General features: G+C 50.1%; 1 protein-coding gene across 5 annotated transcripts in view; it reads left to right on the top strand.

The window, feature by feature from the left end:
• The window catches only part of ASTN2 (astrotactin 2), a 323,200-nt gene that overhangs the window by 240,113 nt on the left and 62,335 nt on the right, over positions 1–20,752 (top strand). For 4 of the 5 annotated variants that reach the window (XM_039720164.1, XM_039720165.1, XM_039720167.1 and 1 more), the window contains 2 exons: positions 1,771–1,904; positions 3,027–3,175. In XM_039720164.1, coding sequence (XP_039576098.1) covers positions 1,771–1,904; positions 3,027–3,175 — 283 coding nt within the window. Of the gene's footprint in view, positions 1–1,770; positions 1,905–3,026; positions 3,176–4,891; positions 4,982–20,752 lie in introns of those variants that run through there. The other variant, XM_039720166.1, reaches the window with a different exon arrangement.

The raw sequence follows: 20,752 nt of genomic DNA, 5'->3' as shown, positions 1-20,752 counted from the left end.
GACAGGATTGGGGCTGGGGGACAGTGGAGCTCTTCCTGGGATCACCCACATCTGTCTTCACCTGCAGCGCCTGTCTGTGCACACAGGTACCTCAGCAGAGGGTATTTATCTTGCTTCCTATGGAGAGCACATGCTTCCCCATCCATCTGCACACATCTTTTGCTGCTCCTTCCCTGCACGGACCCGCTGCTCTCTCTCTGGTGTGTCTGCATCCATTTATCTGGGTGTCAGATAAACTCCTCTCTTCATCCCTCTCTCCAATTACTTTGGATGCCCTTTCCAGCCTAGCACTTCAATTACTTTCTAGAGAACAGAGTAAAATAATGTCACATTTTCTTTCTTTCACCTGTTCGTTCCTTCCTTGGGTTTTTTGGGTTTTTCGTTTCATTTTTTCCATCTGGAACAGTCCCATTTTGTAAATGCCTGGAAGCAGAAAGTTTTGCAGATGCAAGAGCCTTGAGGAACCTTGTTAAAGGTGCCAGGGGTGTTTGGGGAGAGCGACAAAACCCTGGACAATGGCAGCCCTGACGTCAGACTCTACTTATACCTCCTCCTTTCAGAATCCTCCCTGGAATGGCACTTTTCCTAGAGCTTTCTGCTCAGTGCTGCTGACTGAGCTGTCCTTGTGCTCCTCAAAGGGCACAGATTTATTTCTAGGCATACCCTTGCAGCACAGGCCATATCACCAGGGCCAGGCTTCCGCAGGCAACTTCTCATGGGAAGAGCAGTGTTGCCACAAGTAAGGCTGCTCCATGTGGATGAGGATCCGTGGAGGTGTTTCAGCTCCCAAATATGCCTCTTGAAAGGCCAAAAGTGTTAGAGCTTTGTTCTAGTGGCTGGTGTTTTGGGGTTCTGATTATTCCAGATGGGTGTTGTGGCTTCGCAGGGTTGGGTTGGATGTTGGCTCTGTGTGTGTGAAGGAGAGATGATTTTGAAAGTGGAAGTTTAATTCCAGGTGAAGGGTAGTGTGACAAACCACAATATCCATATGGTCCAAGCTGCAGCAGGGTATAGAGTGAGGGATGCCCCATCCTGTGGTGTGGGGACTGACACCAAGCACCCTGAGCAATGGGATGAGCACAGCAGGGACACTGAGGGGTGAGACCTGGATGGCTTTGCCAATTTTGACCACATTTGTTATTCCAGGGATTCATTGGTATTATTAGCAGCAGTCAGGGTGGCTCCTGGGGACATCCTGCAAGTATTTTCCAGGTTTTATTTTTTCCTTGCAGATACTGCTGTTTTGCTTGTGAGTGTTCCTTAAAAAACTGAATAAAGCAGCAGTTTGCTTGCAGGAGGGCACTTTGTGTGAATAACAAACCTGCGAGAAGGATGGAAGGGGGTCTGTGTTGTTGGGAATTTGGGCATTACTTTATTCTCAGAGGGACAGAAACAGCTGGGCAGAAGAGCACGGGGAGGAGTGGAAGAGTTTCATTGTGCACAGCAGCAGTGTGCAGGCACTGTGTGCATTCTGTTCACTCTCACAGAGGGACATGCTTGTGCTTCTTCAAGCAGCTCAGGAGATCCCCATCCCCAGTCCAAAAGCATTCAGTGATGAACCAGCATCACTCAACACGTGGGAGTTAAGCCCAGGGAGGTGAAGGGCCATGCCCAGGGCCATGCAGAGAGGCCGTGGCAAAGCTGGGGAGGACACATTCCCCCACCCATCCCGTATTTCCTGATCCAGGGGCTCTGCACACTCCCCCCGATGCTGTGCCAGATTTCACTGAGTTTTAGCACACATGTTCACGCTTTTTGTTCTCACATCAGGCCTTCAAGGGAGCCCTGATGAGCTCATACTGGTGCTCTGGGAAAGGTGATGTTATCGAAGACTGGTGCAGGTGCGACCTCAACGCCTTCGATGAGAACGGCCTCCCGAACTGCAGCCCTCTCCCTCCGCCTGTGTACGTATCCCTGTGAGCCCTCTATGGATCACCAGCCCCTTTCCCGTGGGTCACAGCCCCCAGAACCACCCCATTTCCCAGAGGCTCAGCCCATGGGCACCTCCTTCTGCACCCTTGGGGCTGGGGGCTGCACTCCAGCCCTCCTCACTGTGTGACTGATGTCTTTAGGATATCCTGGCTCTGGCTGTGGCCCTGGAAGGTTTCCTTATAGATTTTCATCACCTGATTAGCAGGGCTTGTAGAATGGGATTTCAAATGCTGAAAGAAATGGAATTACAGTGCAATTCATTGTGGCTTGTCAGAGCAAGAGCAAATCAGGAGCAAACTGATGGGGAATTAGCTGAGAAAGCAGGAAGACTGGCTCCAGCGAGCCACAAGGAGCAGAACACCTTCTTATGAGCCAATATCCTCAGAGGGGATTCATTTCCCATCTCGAGTCCAGCAAACATGCTGTGTGTTTGGAGCCAGATTCTCCATAGCCCTGTACTTGGTGTTGTCATCTACCCCGGAGCAGAGGGAGTGGACGCCTCTGCATTAGCACAGCCAGGAGCACAGAGCTCCTCTGCCTTCATCCCAGCCCACGTTGTTCCTGCTCTGGGCAGGAGCTCCTGCACAGCTGCCCTGCTCTGGCTCTCGCCCACGCCCCTCAGAGGTTTGCAGCTGGGTGAATTCACTGCTTCTCCCCGTCTCTCCCTCCCTCACCTTGGCCATGCAGACCTGACCCTTCCCTCCTGTGGACTCAGCCCTGCTGGGTTTCAAGAACTTGGATCTTCTCCTGTTTTGCTCCTGGGGTGTTGGTCCTTGCTCACCTTGCTGAAGTTCAGCAGCTGTCCCAGACAATGAAGGCCCCTTTAGATGAGATATTTGGGGTTGCATGAGCTTGCCTTCCCCAGGACCAGGGGGAGGCTCCCAAGGGCACACATTGCAACAGGCTGGACTCAGCTGAGCTTCAGCTTTGTGATGCTCATGGGTGCTCTGCCCCTGTGACCTCTGTCCTTGGGGCTTTGTGGGCACACCCACATGTGTGAATGTGGGCCTTTTGAGGGGTCATGCTGCTTAGAGATGTGGATTCCTCCCCAGAAAGGGAGCTCATATCTTGTTTTCTCACTGTCTCCCTCCCAGCCTGCGGCTCTCCCCCAATGTGGAGCCCTCCAGCACCGTGGTGTCCCTGGAGTGGCTGGATGTGCAACCTGCCATCGGGACCAAGGTGTCAGACTACGTCCTGCAGCACAAGAAGGTGGATGAGTACACAGACACAGACCTTTACACAGGTGGGTGACACTCAGTGAGGGAGGGCAACCTCCTCGTGGTGCAGAGGGCTCCTGGTGATGCCTCCTGTGCCCTACCTGGCTGGGAGCAGCTGCTTTGGTGGAGAATTGAGCCAAGGTGTTACATGAGGTATCAAACCCACTCCATTTAGGAGAGGTTTCTGGAATCTTCTGCAGAAATGGCTATTTGAGGGAAAGGGGAATTACAAAAACACAGTTATGCAGAAGGACGTTATTTACTCTTTTTTGGGCAGGAGAGCTGTGAGTTGGAGTTTCTGAAGTGGGTGTTGATCTGATCAGTCTGAAATGCCACAGGGTGGTGGTTGTAGGGGGAAGGTCATCCCTCAACAGCTCAAGGGCTTTACTGGTTTGTTCCAGTGAGTGACCAGTGGCCCACCTTTGAAAGGACATTTTCAGTTGTCTTGCACACCTATCAGAGGAACTCCAAACTGTAATATTTAGGGAGATCACTTAAAGAGCACAAAATTTCTCCAGGAGAACCTGAAACTTCCCTGGGTTGGAGTTTAGTTCTCAGGCTTGTATGAGTGCTTTATACCTTAAAAAGACTTTGTCAGCAGCTCAATCCATGCTCCAGGAGCTGCCGGACAAGGCAGAGGGCTGTGAAAGATGGGACTTGGGTAAGTCAATGATGGATTTCAGAAAATAGGATTTGAGACCCTGAGTGATAGCAGTGCTGCAGGGAAAGCCAGGCAGAACCTACTGCTTTTTGCTTGAGGATTTTGGATGTAGTTTTTTTTTTAAAGAAGCCCACAGAAGTTGTCAGGGGCAGCTGGGCAGTTGAAGAAAGCAGAAATTTACCTGGGACAGGGCTGGTGTTGGAGTGCAGGACCTCACAGTCCACATGCAGACTTGCATGGGCTCCCAGGGCACCCTGGCAAGATGTTTAGCTGTGTTTCCCTCTTGGGAAGACAGGCTCAGGAAGATCATTTAGACCTCACAGCCACAGGGAAGTTTCCACCCTCTCTGTTCACCTCAAGCCCATCTATTCTGCTTCTGCAGTGTAGATGCCACCATATCCACAAATCATGTGCTTCTAGAGCTGGCCTGTCTCTGGATTGCTCACACATCCCCACCTGCTGGGGGGGTCCAGCTGTTTGTGGAGACCACTGAAAGAAGAATCAGGAATCTCCACAAAGCAGGAGACCTGCAGGAGGTCCCTAGCTCATACACCAGTCCCATCCCTTGGGACCTTTCTCCTACATGTTGCCAGCATCCCCTTCCAAAGCTGCCCGATGTGGCCATGGATCTGGGTTATGTCTCTGGCTTCATGGCATGGAAGAAGGTTTGTTCTTTGTCTTGGAGGGGCACCTTGCAGTAATGGAGAAAGAAAACAAGCCACCAAAGGAGGGGCTTTGTTTTGGATGGGGATTCCAGATTGCTCACACATCAGTCAGGTGAGGCCAGACCAGGGAAACATGGGGTTTCTCCTTTGAAGTGCCTGGATCTTTGCCTGGCAGCCTGAGTAGGAAATACAGATTATTATTATTATTTTCCTTTTATGACTGCCATGTGTTTGACAGGCAATTGAATTCATTGTGGGGAGCTTCCCTCCCCTCTGCCTGCTCTGGGGGACTGTTTGGGACAGAATGACCCTATTAACAATTAAAGAGAAAAGCCAATCCTAAATCTCTCCCTTTTTTTTCTATGTTGTTTATAACCAAACAACATTTCTGTCTTCATTCCTTTCTTACCCTACAGGCCTCCAATACCAGATGACTTGATTCCTTTTATACCTTGTGTAGATTTGCAGAGGTGCTGACTGCCACAGATCCCTACAGCCAAAAATCATGTCCTGAATATCCCCATGCCACCATCACCCACCCATCCTGCTGTGCCACAGCTTCTCCCCTCTGAGCAGCATCCACAAAAACAATAACTCAGCCTCAGAGGGGGAATCTTTGGGAGGGGAGTGTGGGATACGAAATTTGGATGGCTTTTGATGCATATGGGCAGATCTTCCTTCCCCATCAGTCTCCCAGCTGCTGGCAGGGAGGAGCAGGTTGTTCCCATTGCTGGGAGTTACATCACAGGTATTTGCAGAGGAGGCCAGCTCTGGGCTGGGAGGATCTGGCAAGGATGTTTTAGGGCTCTTGAAGATGCTACCACTCATCCCTTGGAACTCTTGAGTTTAAATGAGTGGGTTATTTGTACTTGGACAGTGGTTTTGTTTGCTTTATTGCAGTTGTAAACATTTCTTACTGTGATTCCTGGTACTGACATTGGCTAGATCTCTGCCAACCTGTTCTTCATTCCCATGGCAAACTAGGTGGTAGCTGATCCCAGCCTCACCTGCCTTCTGCCTTCCCCCTGCCCCTCAAAATCCTCCAGCCTCTCACCCTTGCAAAACTCCTTGGCCTCCGCCTTGTTCTGCAACTGGAAGATGTAACCATTCCCTTGAGCCAGAAACCATTTGTTCCTCTTCCTCTTGGAGCAGAGTCAGGAGGGAGTTTTGACACTGGTCTAATGTGGGTCCCCTCTGCTCCCTGCTGGGCTCCACATGAGACAGGGATGCTGCAGGACAGGGCCAAGGCAGACAGGAGCCTGCGTGGGTCGGTTGCCCTCAGCTGTATGAGGTTTTTTAAGAGGCTTGTTACTGGTGCTTAGAAAAACACAGCCCTTGGCCCATCTGAGGCGGAGAGGAGGTGAACTTGTGTGTGAAACAAACCACGCTTTCAACACCAGCGCGCGGGGAGCGAGCGGCTCCGCGCTCGGGAGCCAGCCGGGAAGACGGAGAGCAATTACATCCCAAACTGTTTATTAAAACTTGTGGAAATTACTCATAACTCCATGTGTGCGACGGCTTTGTAGTTGAGTGATGCTCTTTGTTTGAACGTGGGGCTCTCAGAGAGGGCGTGAGCCACACATGTGTGTGTGTGTGTGTCTGTGTGTGTGTGCAGCCAGCCCGCCAGCGCATTATGTCATGGACCAAGCAGGCGCTGCACTTGAGAGAGGGAGAGGGAGAAATGTGTTTTACAGGGTGAGGTACAAACTGAAATGGCTGTGAACATCTGGAACTGATATTAGGCTTGGAAAATGTTTTCTGTCACTCCAACACTCCTCTGGAGGAAGGTTTCTGAAGTTAAGAAGCTCCAAAGGGGAGGAGGGGGAGGGATGAGGGGATAACATGGCTGTGATGCAAAGTGCTTTTCATGTCTCCATTCTCTAAGCCAGGCCGTGTCCCTGCATCTGCCAGACTTGTCACCTGGGCTATCACCACTTTTTGTTGTTGTGGCCCTGGCTTAGGAGGTCCCCTGGACCAGCTGAGCCCCCCTTACCTGAGCCAGCCCCGCATGGGGAGTGCAGCATCTTCCAGCCTGTGCTGGAAGACAGAAGGATCCTTGCCCTGGTTTTAGGGTTGGGAGCTAGGGAGCTAAGCTGGAAAGCCTTGTCTGAAAGCTGAAGGGTGAAATCCTCAGGAGGGAACAGGCAGACCTATGCCTGGTTTGACACTGCCTGGACTTTCTCTGGTGCCCACCTGGGAGGTCACACCTACCTGCATTTGGGGAAGCTTCTGTGAGTTTGTGTAATGCAAGGTTTAGAAGTAAAATAGCGCTTTGAATGTGTTTTTAGAACATTTTGGGGGATTGTTGGGTGAGGAGGAAGGGCTGGGCTTGGCTCTGTGATGGGTTGGGGTTTGTGGGTTGGGCTGTGTTTCTCCTGGGGTGTTGGCTGTGTTGTTGCTGTGATGTTCTCAGTCCCTTTCTCAAAGTTCTCTCCCTGGTGCAGTTTTCTTCCCCTTGTGCCCACATCTCTGTTGCTGCTGGGTCTCTGAACACCCATCTCTGGGGGCTTGAGGGGGCTGCCATGTGCCTGCACAGGGCATGGTGAGGAGACTGGGGAGGGGGTGGTTTGCGGGTATCTCAAAGAACTTTGCTGGTGGTAAGTCAGACCTTGTACACTCTGACTCTCCCTTAATCTGCAAATGGAGGGGACAAAACAAGACAATGAGATAAAATTCCTTCCCTGAGGTTACAAGAGCTGTGAATTAATCTCAGCATGGGGCAGTGCTCACCTGTGAGGGCAGAGACAGGTGCAGGTCGTCGATATCCCAGCTTTGTGCCCTGTCCTGTGGTCACTCTCCATGGACCCTCAGGCTAACCACTGAGCCAGTCTGCATCCCCCAGTCTTTCACCACCACAGCCCTGGATGTGAGCACAGCACAGCAAGAGCTGTGTCCTTGAGCATGAATCCACCTCTTCCTGCCTGTGCCTCGGTATCAAAGTGGGTTCAGCTGAGGAGATGCAGAGAAACAAACACCATTTGCTGTCCCCGTGGCTGAAGGTGACAGCGAGTGTGAATGAGGTGTTGTCCCGATGCACTGCTGCCTCTGTGCTGCTGATGGCAAATCACAGAAGGATTGCGAGGCTCTGCCCCTCTCCCAGCCCTTCATCTTCTGCCCTGCTCTGTGCTGGCTCCCACACTGTGGTTTTGCACCTTTTCTGTGGTACTTCAAAGCTGGGTGTGTGCTGACAGATGAATCAGGGGAGCTGGGGACGTTGTGGGGCTTTAGCTGAACAAAGTATACAACAAACAGGTAAACAACTCACCTGCTTCTGGTTTGAGGTGCCATGTCCAAACAGGACAGGTGAAGTCTCAGCAGAGACTCCCAGGCTTTAACTCTGAGCATGTCAAGAGATCCTGGCTGCTCTAGGGTCTTTTTGCCAGGGCAGTGACCATGTTCATAGGAAGTAGCCCTCATCCAGAACAGCTTGCAATTCTCAAAGAAAGGAGAACAGGAACACAGCCTGCTGAGTGAGCTTGTTGGAGACCTCAGAGCAGGAGAATGCAGAGTCTGGCTGCTGGCTTAGAGCCTGTGCTGTGCTGGGACCCTTGAGACACAGGACTGTGGTGTGGAGCAGAACCAGCAGGTAACCTGGGAAGGTGTCTGGACACCAGACAGGGCAGGAAGACGTGCAGGAGTGGAGAGAATGGTTTTATAAAACCTGTGCACATCACCATGCTGGCATTACAGACTGCTCTGGAGCAGAGCTCTCTGCAGAGCAGCCTGTGCACAGCATCATGTCTATAAAAGAAAGAGGTCAACTCAGAAGGCTGAGTGTTTTGTACACTTGCAAGTTGTGCTCTGAATTGAGGCTCGGGAGTGTCTTATTTATAAATAACTTCACAGTTGTGACATGTCTGGATGGCTGGGGATGTATGGTTATAGCTATGGCAACCAGCTCTTCCAGACACCCTCTTGTGTGCAAGCTGTGCTGCTACTGCTCTGTGAAAACCTGGCCTAGGCTGGGAGGAGAGGAGAAAAGACTGTCTGGCCAGAGCACATCCTGCTCCTGTCAGAAAAGAGTCAGTGCAATCTCCATGCAACCACGCTGCACTCCCATTACAAGCCTTACAATCATCTTTAAGAGTGCTGACTGACAAACTGGCCACCACAAAGAGCAGCAGGAGGAGTTGACACTGCCCTTAGGAAGCTGTAGGAGCTTGAGGTCCAGCCAGCAGCTGGGTAAATACATGAACATTGCCCCTGCCTCTTCTGCAGATAACACATGGCTAAAGATGTTTTCAACACCCAGAGTGCCCTTCTTGAGTGCTGAATCCACTTCACTTGTTAGCAGAAGGAAAGATGATTCAAAAAGAAGCCTTTGAAGTGAAGGTCAGGTTTTTGGAAGCTGCTTCCTGGGATGTGTTGTGTAATAGAAACAAGCAAGTGCTTAATTTTGGCCATTACCCTTGCTGTGAAGCTCAGATTTCTCTCTCCCTGGGACAGCTATAGTTATTTCCACCTACCAGTGTCATTTTTGTATCCTGGAAAGCAGAAGGGAGGTGGAGGGTTCTCAACTCTCAATTAGGGTTGAGTCAGTTGCTGAAAAATTTCATTAATTCACATTTCCATATGGTTGTTCCAGGGTTTTTTATTTTTATCTGCCCAGACACCTTTTGGCCAGAACTGGGCATTATCTTTGCTTTCTCCCAAATCACTTTATAGGTGGAGACCTGGGACCGTCTGCCCTTTTCCTGCTGTCTGCAGAGGATGGAGCAGCCTGGCTGGTGCCACGAGTGTGTCATGCACTTCAGGAGCACCGTGTTTGCCAAGGGCTTTGTGCTGTCTGCTCAGAGCTGCCTCTCCCTCAAGGACAGCTGTAGATGCTGCCTTCTAGCTAAGAAGCCTCTCAGCTTCTTACATGGCAGTTAATGAGGCCAGTCGTGGAGTTTTTTTACTAGTCTGTAATTTTATCCTCTAGGATTAAGTTTCTCCTGATCTGCAAAAGTCAAGGCCACAAATCCATCTTGTCAGAAAGCATCAAAAGCCAAGGCTGCTAACACAGCCAGACGGATAACGGCATGTGAGTGCAGAGCAGTGGAACTTTTTCATAGGAGCCTTTATTGACTAGACAGGCTTTTTTAATCAATAAACTGTGGCTGGAATTTGGAGGGAAGCACAGTCTGTGTTTGCAAAGCTGGTGCTTGGCAATGCAGCCCTGAGCTATGTGGAAAATACAGGCTCTGGGGCATCTGTGGATGCAACACAACCTACTCTGGGAGGAAACTTGGGCATTCTCACTGAGCAGAGAATCTGGGTCTTCCCTTTGGATGGGCTCTCAGTGATGCCCAGACTGAGATCCTCTGCCAGGGTAAGATCTTCCTGGAGATTTTGCACATTGCTCTCATCCTAGCCAGAGCCTGGGATGATATCCTGAATGGGATGGGGAATCTGCTTTCCAGTCCTCTGGCTGCAGCTGAGGTTTCCCATGCATTCAGTGTTGTCAGGTGGCTGAAACACAATCCAAAAAGTTAGGCAGGGTCCCTCCACACTTCTCTGGAAGGAAATAAGGATAGAAAAGAGATCCAAAGAGGCACAAAGAGTGCCTTGGGACAGCCTATTCTGTTTGAAACCTCTCAGCCCCAGCACTGGAGGTGCTCTTGGGATGTTGCAGTTGTCCTGTGCTGTGAGCGTGTCTGGTACCTGCTCTCTCCTGCCAGCATCAGCTCTGCTTTAAATGTGCCATTCCTCAGGCACATCCCTGTTCAATGGTGGCACCAGCCTTTCCCCTCTGCCTCTGCCAGGCTGGGCTGGGCACACTGTCCTGAGAACCATCATCCTCTGCTCACCAAAATGATGGGGCCTCTTCTTGTTGGGCAGTGGCTCAAGGTGAGGTCTGTCATCTATTCCCAGTGTTGTTCCAGTGTGAGGGAAGTTCAGTAAAAAGGGAGAGGGATTAAACCTGAGTCAGGGGATTTACCAATTAAAATATCTGCTCCTCCTGCAGGTTTCATATGATACAAGAGAGACCCTCTCCATCTCCCCTGTGACCCCCTCCCAGTTTGTTCAGCTTGCCAGGGATTGAGATCTGGCTCTTAGAAGTAGAGGGGCAGCTGGGTCTAGGTTACATTTTGTGCTGTTTAGATAGGATAAAGCTTTCCTCCCTGTAATTGGGTGATTGGACTTGTGAGGTTTCCCAGATATTAATCTGGAGACCCTAGAGGGGGTCAGATTAGGTTATGGAGACATAATAGGAAATACTGCTCTGGCTGGTTTGGGTTATGGGGGATAGGGTGGATACTCTGCAGCATTCCCCTGCTGGGTTCCCTCTAATGGGGCCTGCACAGTGGGGTCAAGGAACAGTCTTATCTCAGCATCAGGTTGACTTGGGCTTTGCTGGGAGCGACTCTTGTGAACTCTTTCCACCCCTGTAATCCTGCTCTTCCAGAGGACAGGACCACGACCCCTCCTTTGGAGAAGGGAGGGGTGGGTGGTGCTGACCTGCTGCTGCTCGTTCACAGGGGAGAGGGAGTCTTTTTCCAAATGGGTTTTGTGACCCCAGGATCCTTGGGATAGCAAAACCTTTATGCTCTGAAGTGCTTTGTTTGGACCAAGTAAAGATCTTCCTCGTTGCTCCCCCATGTAGTGCCAGTAGTGGGGAAGGGGTTGATGCAGCCCAGGGGGGATCATTTAGTGAGCATTTAAGTGCATGTGCCCCTCTGTCCCATGTGAGAGATGTATTTGAGGAAGGGTGTCATGTCAGTCTAGTCAGAGCCAGTGAGATGAGCTTGTCCCTGTGGCCAAATAAGTGTTTTGGAGTTTGGTGAGGAGCCCTGCACTGAAGCAGCATCCTGAGGTGTCCTGGAGAACCCACCACATTTGTACTGCATTGGTTTTGTGGGTTAAAACCCCCTCCCATTCCGCTGTGTTCTCCTCCCGTGTTTGGGAGCAGGACACAAGTTCTGCAGAGACAAGGCTGACTCCAGGCACCAGTCTGCAACACTCCTTCCAGCCCTCATTTCTTTTTATTAACAGTGAGATGACAGATAGGGGATGGTCATTAATTTAATAAAGGATGTTTCTGATCACGACTGCAGAAGCAAGATCCTGAGGTTTTCCATGGTGGTCTGATGACTCACCCTGATGAAACAGGGTGAGGCTGGCATAGGAAATACCTCACTGGAGCTTGGAGTATGGCACAGAGCAGCCAGGCTTCTACAGTCATTCTGCCATCCTTGGCTGGGCTGTCCTAGCACCTTCCCAGTATGATGATTACCCCCACTGGGAAGAGCTGGATTTCAGCTCCAGAGATACCCGTGGACCCAGTGCAGCTGGGTGAGGCTCACCTCCTGTTTCCCTGGTGCCTGCCCTGAACACCTGCCTGGGGTGATGGTGGAATCAGGGAATGTTGAGGTGTGGCTGGGGGACCCCATTCCCCAGCACCCCCTTTGTGGCACACTCAGGAGGGCAGTGCAGGCTGTGCTGCGAGAGGAGAGCTTGCACAGCATAACAGATAATACCTGGCTTTCCTTTATCCTGTTCTGTTGTCTGTGAAAGTCAATAAATCTCATCAATTCCATTGTTCAGACCAGGGAATTGAGGCCAAAAATCATGTGTGGACTCTAAATCCAGAAGAGCCAGTAAAGAGCAAGGGCTCACAATTCATGTACAATTAACAGTTACTGTGCTGGCTGCTCTCAAGCCCCTGAAGTTCAACTCTTTGGCTGCAGATTTTTTCAGATCTCAGTCAACAATTCCTGTAGAAAGCCTTGGAGTTGTTCTGGTAGATGGGGAGTGCCAAACACAGGTGGATGTGTCCATGCTGCTGGGACACAGTGAGCAGGAGTGATATGTACTCCCAGCACCAAGGAAACCATCATGTCTGCCCCACCCTGATGCTGAGCTTTCATGAAAAAGATGTGGCCACCCCATCTGCCTGCCCTGGGGTGTGCCAGACCCTCTGGGGACAATGTGCAGTGGCTGCAGGGATTGTTCCTCCTCAGCATCCTGACTGGCTGTGAGTCTTCCCACAGCCTTGTAGCTGTTGGGTAACCCCAGGAGGGTGGGATGGTGTCTGTAAGCACAACCCCATCTCAGCACCCTCCCCTCTGGGGATAAAGGCATGAGCCCATTGTCCCTTTTTGAAGTCAAGGGACTTTGATATCTCCCAGATCTTTTACAGTCCTCACAGATGAGCTCAGAGGAGCTGCAGTAGATGCTTAAAATTGGGTGCTGCAGCCCTCAGACCTCAGGAGTGGCTGTGCATTGCCTTCCCAGGGAAGCTGGGAGGATTTTTAGTGCTGGCTCTGCCTGGCTCCAGCTCCCAGCCTGCTTGCTCCCTCCTGTCCCCAGAACAGGCAAGGCATGTCAGAGCTTCTTGGGAACTGCTGAGAGGAGTTCATGAGCCAGAGGGATGGCCTGTGATAGGGGAGGGGACATTGGAAAGCCACCAGTTTGCTGGGATAGTGCCAGGGGTGGGTGGCTGGACAGGCACTGCAGCTGTGTGAGGGTCGGCTGCTCGGCATCTGCTGTGAACTCCAGCTGCAAACAGCTGGAGTGTCCATGGGAACACTGCACTGGGACCAGCCTCACTCGGGTCAGCCAGCTCCCCTTGACTCCCAGCCCTGGGCTCATAGTGTGTGCTGCAGGGAGGGTGCTCTGCCCACAGAACTGAGATCTGAAAATAATCTGCACTAAAGTGTGAACTTCTGGGGCTTGAGAGCAGCCAGCACAGTAACTGTTAACAGTGCACAAATTTAGAGCCCTTGCTTTTAACTAGCTCTTCTGGATTTAGAGTCCACACGTGATTTTTGGCCATTTCTGCTGAGTGCCTCAGTTTCCCAGTCTGAACAGTGGAGCTGGTGAGATTTATCAGTTTTCCTTCTCTGAATGGTCAGTGGTGGGCACAGAGTGCTGTGGGTGCAAAAGCTGGGCAGCAGGGTTGGGAGGGGAAATACCTTTTTCCCTGCCCCTGTGCTCATCCTCAAGCACATTCCTTTTATCTGCTAATAAATATCAGTCATAAAACAATCCAGATCTATCCATAATCCTGTTAGAGCCTTTGACTCTTGCTCCTGTGACTCCCGGCAGCTCTAATTACGGATACTCACGCCGGTGATTAATGACTTGGTTCATCCTCAGTGGCACCAATTTTACATCTGCAGCCTGATTTCCCCCCCACAACAATTTATGTGAGGGCGAAATAATCCCTGTTAAAAACCAACAGCACAGAAATGTGGTGTTGGCATTGTGCCTCCATCTGGCCCTTCTGCATCCTGTCCATCCCTTCACTCATCTCCCCCCCAGCCTTTTATCTCCAAGAGAACGACCCTAATTGCCTCACACTCTAATTTTGCTGCACTGTATCCCATAAATCACTCGGACACATGGAGCATTTTCCTGCTCCTTAACAAAAGGAGTGGGATTTTCTCCTCTGCTGCATGTTTTACAGGTGACTAATTGCATCAAGGCACCTTTGAAGCAATGACTTCATCAATTGCTCATCCTGCAGACACATTGCTGGGTTTGTATGCCTGATCAGAATCCTGCATTTATTAGGATTAATTTATTCCCCAATCATTTTTCATCCACCACAAGGACAGGAAAGTTGAGTGATGTTACTTGCTCAGCTACGTAAGCACGATTTCTTGCCTCATTACTGAGCCTGAGATATTTTTGCTATACACTGAAACTTCTCCAAATGAAAATGAGTAATGTTTCGTCTCAGAGAGAAGTGCTCCCAGAATACTAGAGAAATCAAGTTATTTCAGGGTGCCTACAACTTGGCTTTGGGTATTCATCATCTTCCTTTCTAATTTTGCCCCCCACATTTGTCCTGGGGCACGTCTGTGTGAGCCGTAGCACTTCTTGGGCTTCAGACAGAGTGAGCCAGGGTGGGTAAGATGATGTTTCTCTCACCTAGAGACCATCCAAAATGGTCTTGTTGTCCTGTAGACACAGAGCTAGGGTTGTTCAGCCTGGAGAGGAGAAAGTTCCAGGGCCCTTCCTGTACCTAAAGGGGCTCTAAGAGAGCTGGAGAGGAGCTTTGGGCATGGGCAAGGAATAACAGGGCAAGGGGGAATGGCTTCAAACTGACAGAGGTCAGGGTTAGAAGGAATATTGTGAAGAAATTCTTGACTATGAGGGTGGGGAGGCCCTGGCACAGGGTGCCCAGAGCAGCTGTGGCTGCCCCTGAATCCCTGGAAGTGCCCAGGACAGGTTGAACAGGGCTTGGAGTAACCTGGAATAGTAGGAATTGTCCCTGCCCATTGCAGGGGATTGGAACAAAATGGTTTTTAAGGTCCCTTCCAATGTAAACCATTCCATGATTCTGTAATTCTGTAGGTTAGCAAATCCTTACGAGGCTGCAGGAAACACTCTGGGTGTATGGCTGAGTGTAGGGTGTGGCAGGGCTGGCAGTATGGAAAGGGAGGCAGTGGACACAGGCTGAACATCTCCAGGGAGGAGGATCTGTAACTGCTGGGGACAGAGAGCAGTAAACACGGGCAAATTCACACTTTTCTTAAAGGCTGTGGTCAAGATTTTGTGGGAGTAGTGGCTGATAATGACTGCCAGAAGACCTTGACTCAGCAGCTAACCTCCCACCCCCACAAAAGCTCCTCTTTTGGGAAGAAAGGAGCTTGTTTACATCCAGGCAGGAATTTTGCCTCTGCTACTTCCAGTCTGGTGTTCATGAGTTCTCAGGGGTGGATTTTGCAGCATAGATTATGGTCCAAATGGGGTTGTTTTGCAGCAAAACTGGGTTTGGGACTGGTTTGGGGCAGATATGGCAATGCTGTGGAGCCTCACCTGGATGATGTGCAGAGCTAGGATGAGGAGGTGCAGGAGAGAGAAGCACTAGGAGCAGATGAGTTCCTTCTGTTGTACTGGGAAGAAGTGCAGCACAGCACCAAGGGGCTGGGAAAGGACTTGTGCAGTGCTGGAGATCTGTGTTTGGCAAGAGACCAGGGAAACCTAGAGGATGGCTTTGGAGAACCTGGAGAGAGGACCTGGGAAACACACCAAAGCCTGGCGCTCTACAGGGTCATGCTTATTTGATTTTGCCACAGCAAGCTGGCAAGGTATCAGCTCTTCTGATGGCAAATCTGCTGTCCTGTGGGATGTCCAGCCTCAGTCCACATCTCGTGTAATGGGACTGGCTGTAGAGCCCTGGTCCCCAGCTGGCACCGAGCTCTGCAGCTCTGGCCCCGCGGAGGGGCTTGGGTTGGGCTGGATTAAGAGGGGTCAGGGTGGACAAGAAGGGGGAGAAAAACCGTGTTAAGGAGCAGAATGAGCTGGTAACTGTGGGTCTTTGCCTACAGAGGGGGCTCCTGCACTGCCCAAGGCCATCCGGGCTGGGAAGGCAGGAGAAGGGAGGCAGCGGCTGCCAGCTGACCTTTCTCAAACAGTTCATGGGTTTCCAGAGCAGCCGAGGTGTCAGCGGTGTAGAGCAGTCACAGCTTCCCAGTCGCTGGAGGAGGAAGGCAGGGGGCACTCGAAAGGGGAGGAAAAGGCTCCGTCCTGGAAGGGTGGAAACCTCCCAGCCCATTAACTGTTTCTCCACAGTTTGGAGAGCAAACAAGGGGCTGCTTTTCTCCTGCACCAGCTCACCCACTCCCATCATTTCTGCCCTCCTCTGTTCTGCCCCTGCCTCGCTTTCCCTTCCTTTTGTAAAACAGGGCCTGGGATGGTGAGGATTTGGGTGGAGAATCAGCTCAAGCCCAGCAGCCCTGCCCAGAGCAGCGTGCTGGGGAGCAAATTCTGCCTCGGCACCCGGAGCCCCGGCGTCCCCAGCATTGTGTCTGTGTGCAGAGCCCTCTGCTTTGACCAGCTCCCTGCAATCACACTTAATTAATAGGCAGGGACCCCCAGAAAAACCTCTCACAGCCCTTTCTAAGCAGCGTGTAGCAGGGTGCTCTGTGCTGTCAGATCTGCCTAAAAGCACATTTGTCTCAAGCCAGGGAAGGAGCCATGGCAGCCTAAAACTGAGGCACTTTTCCCTTGCAGATGACAAAGCTCGGGAGTAAATTAGCAGGCAGAGTCTGTGAAAGGAAATGTTTCCTTAAACGTTTCCATAAAAGCTAATTGGCCTGTAAGAGCAGCATACCTGTGGGCCGCTGCCTCCCGGGGTTCAGGGCTTGGGGAATCTATTCCTGGCTTGACTAATAATTTTCAGTGTGACTTTGAACAGGTCATTTCAGTTCTTTGTGCCTTGGTTTCCCTCTCTCTGAAATGAGGAGAATACTCCCTTCCAGAGCACTGATAAGGTTTAAGTACTAAAATTTTATTGCACCGTTGAAGATCCTTGGCAAAGGGATATTACGCAGATAGAAGGTTAATGATGATGATAGGGAGAGAATAAAAGAAGAAATTGCTGTTTTATTTTTATTTTGTTCTTTAAATGATGTTTAATAGCCAGTTTTCGATTGAGGTATAAAACCTAGTCCCCTGTGACCACCAAATTATCTTGCAAATGCTGGTTTTTGCATGCTCTTAAAGCTTGCAGAGAGAATGAGGAGCCCTTCTCTCTGCTTGTAGGAACAATCAGCAAGAGATGGCCTTTTCCCAATTAGGGAGCTTGTCTGGATTCCTGGATAATTGAGGGAGCTTCCCAAGAGTCCTCCACCAGTGGCGTGGGTCTGACAGGGGCTGGTGCTCACTGTGGGGCAGCTCCTTGCCCATGGCCTGAGCAGCTGAAGGCGCCTGCCTGAGGTTATTGAGTGGGTCAGGGAGGCCAGGCTAACAGGACTTTACCTCTGCCAGAGAGAATTAAAGGCTGAACTGAGCCATTACCCCCACAAATTCACCCCACAGCTTTCCAGAATAATTTCTGGGCGAGCACATCCCACCGCTGTGATGAGCCATAGAGCCAAAGCACCCACTGCAGAGCCTGCGAGCGTTTGCAGCAATGCTGAGGGCTGGGAGGGATCCCTGCAGGGTGGGTGCCCACCAGTCCTCCACTGACCCCACAGCCCTGCCCTCGGTGCCCTGCCCTGCCCGGTTTGTCATCCTCACCACAGCCACCGTAGGCTGTAAATGTCAACCACAACGGAACCGGCGCAGTCTGCGGCCAGGACGTTGCTTATTTATTCCTTTTTTCATTTGTTTCTTTCACAAACATCAGCTATGTCAAGAATGGCATGCTCGGCACCCCAGACTGTTACAAAACCTAAGGTCAAATTCATGGTATAATTGTGGCTGGGGAAAAGGACAATATAGATGTGTTGGTCCCTGGTGGGTGAAGCGTGGGGGCTGGAGGATGCTGTCTCCTCTTTTTCCACTAGCTTTGTGGATGAGGATTTCCTGTCCTCTCCAGCCATGGGGTGGAAGCTGTGTCTGTGAAGATGCACTCATGGTGCCTGTGCTGACTTTTTCCTGCTGAGTTCCATTCTGCAGGAATACTCAGTGAGATGGGGTTTGTGAGGGAAGGTTATAGCTGTTGTTTGGCCAACTGTTCTACCTGGAGAAGAAAACGGGGAAAAAAACATCAGGTTTTGGACACATATTCCTCTGTTAGTCAACAGCTAATCCCAAACACCATTCCCCCACCCTCCTCATGCTCCAGTGGCTCATTTGGGAGGTGTGAGACCTCAGCCCACTTTGTCTATCTCCTCACACATGATCAGACCCCTCTGGCTGGTGCTGTCTCCTCATGGAGGTTCTCACTGTCTGTTCACCATCTGCCCATGCCAGGAGCTGAGGAATTGAGGGCAGGAGAGCTTGGGGACTCTTTCCTGGGGGAAGAACCCTACCCCAGAGTCTGTATTAGGATCATGGAATGGTTTGAGTTGTAGGGGATCTTCACAGACCATGTAGCCCAATTCCCCTGAAGTGAGCAGGGACATCTTCAGCTAGACCAGGCTGATCAGAGCTCCATCACTCAACCCCATAATGTTAGTCCATTCCTTTTCCTCTTGGATGTTGACCTCTTTAATATCTCTGAGTTTCTTCTCAACACTTTCAAATCAATCACCTCCACAACAGGCTCCTCAGCAAGGATCCTCTCACTGTCCCCATCTCCTCATCATGTTCTCTCAAAGCTTTCTCCCAAACCTTCCGTGTGTACACAGAGCCATTTTTCTCTTCATCCTTGTGCCCTTCTCCCTCATTCCTTCATCTCTCTCTGGATTCTCCAGGCTGTGACTGGGAGGGGTTCAGCTCAAGGTGCAGGGTCTGTGCTGGGGAAAAAGGCCATGTTCCCCTTATCCCTCCCACCTCAATAAATAACATTGTGGTAAATTTGTTGAAGACATGGGTTGACTTTGGGATTTTTGCCATCTGTGTCTGAGCTGTGATGGTGACAGTATTTCACAGAACATTTCAGGTTGGAAGAGACCCATAAGGATCATAGTCCAGCTCCCTGAGGCAGGAGTTGTCTGCTCATATGTATGCACATAAAACCTCTCCCAACGAGACCCCAATCTCTCTTGGGACCTGCAGGATGAAACAGTCAATACCACTGCCCAGGAAAAGGTCACATTGCATCAGTAAAACTCCTCTTTGTAAAGAACAGGAGCTCAGTCTGTCTCTCTCTTTAAGAGCCAGGCTGCAGGTTGTTGCCAGAGGAGCTGTTTGGGTGCTTGGTTTGTGTGATAGATGATGGGGAAAAGCTGGAGAGAAGGTCTCACAAAGTCTGGGTTTGCCTTCTTCCCCCCCTGCAGTCTCCCTGCCCTGCTCTGGGTCCCAGTGCTTATTCATATCAGTGATAAACCCAGCCCTTTTTTGACCTTAAGTGATGCTTTAGGATTTCTTTTATTTGTGGACCTTGCCTTGGCCTTCTGTCACTATTTGTCTCTCCAAAAAAAGGATTCTGCTCTTTCAATTTCTGTGTCCAATTTGGAGGGGGGGATATTACCAATGGGGGTCAGTAAATAGCTCATCTCACTTCATAATACTTAGCATTTAGATAGTGCTTTCCACTGCCAGAGCCCTCTGCAAACTCCCAGTAATCCTCCCTGCACCCCTCCAGTTAGGTAAGTATAACTAATCCCAAACAAATAGCTTCAGTGTGGAACTAATGTAGAGAATGCATGAGAGTAATTTAAGGTTTAAAAGAAAACTAGTGGGTAATCTCACAACAAAATTAGGAAAAAAGGGCAGAGAGAAAGGAAAAAAAAAACCCAAAAGCCTGAGTTATTCAATGTGAAAGTTAAATCAGACTGGAATATGTTGTTAATTTGCATTTCAAGTAGCCATGAGAGGCTGTAGATATTACAGCTACTTAGTGTAGGCTGTTTGGATGTATGAAATACATCAAAGCTTCAGTAATATGTAAAATACTAAAGTGTAAAATGCCCTCAGGTTTAGTCTTTTTGTGCCTGTTGGATCTTATCAGGTTTTTCATTCATTCATATATATGTATATATGTATATATAAATTTTTTTTTAATCCTGCAAGCATTACTGAATTCCATATTTTCTATGTGTTGATATGCAATAAACTGTAGAATTACGATTCCAGGAACTGCTCAGGACCAGGCTGGATGGGACTCTGAGCAACCTGGTCTGGTAGAAGGTGTCCCTGCCCATGGTAGGGGTGTAGGGGTTTGAACAAGTTGATCTCTAAGGTCTCTTCCATATCTTGATTCTATTTACTTACTAGAATCCAAATTTCCTCCACTTTCTGCCTCTTATCTCTGATGGCTGGGAGCTCCAGAAGCTTGGACACCCTCAATAGTAATTTCATCAGTGTCTTGCTGTTTGAACCCTTGCTTCACATTTTTCCAGGTTCAATTGAACAGTTGCATTTGGAACCAATGGAACTGATCAATCCATGTTCTATTGAGGATAAGTTTCTGAAAGGGTTCAAAATCAGGCTTCCTTTGGAAACTGAGTGCCTGGTGTTGGCTCTCCATAATGACCTGCCTTCTTGTGCTACCTGCAGAAAATCACACCTGAAGAGCTTGTGAGGAATCACAGAATCGTGGAATGGTTTGGGTTGGAAGAGACCTTAGAGATCACATTTTCCAAGCCCCAGCCATGGACAGGGACACCTTCCAATAGATCAGGTTGCTCAGAGTCTCAGCTGCAATTAGAGGCTGAGACTTCCAGGCTGATGGCTCAACAGGCCACTTCCATTTGCTTTCCAGTGTCAGCCCTGGTGCTGGACCAGACCCAGGGCTCCAGACCAAATCTCATGTGAAAATACTTTTGATTGTACAGTTATTTGCCCACCAGAAAATCTGGCAGACTCAGGGATGTGGAACCAGCAGTTTCCCTGTGTGTATTCTCTGAATGGGTCTTGTATGGACTTTAAAAGATCATCTCTATGTAAAGGCACCTTTTTGGATTTCTCATACCCAGACCCTGTGCTGTGTCAGGTGTCACACGATCCATCAG

This window comes from Passer montanus, unplaced genomic scaffold (genome assembly GCF_014805655.1).
Source record: "Passer montanus isolate IOZ18808 unplaced genomic scaffold, ASM1480565v1 scaffold43, whole genome shotgun sequence".
In the NCBI taxonomy this organism is placed as follows: Eukaryota; Metazoa; Chordata; class Aves; order Passeriformes; family Passeridae; genus Passer; species Passer montanus.
The sequence above is the reverse complement of the archived record's forward strand: the minus strand, read 5'-3'. Positions and strand labels throughout refer to the sequence as shown.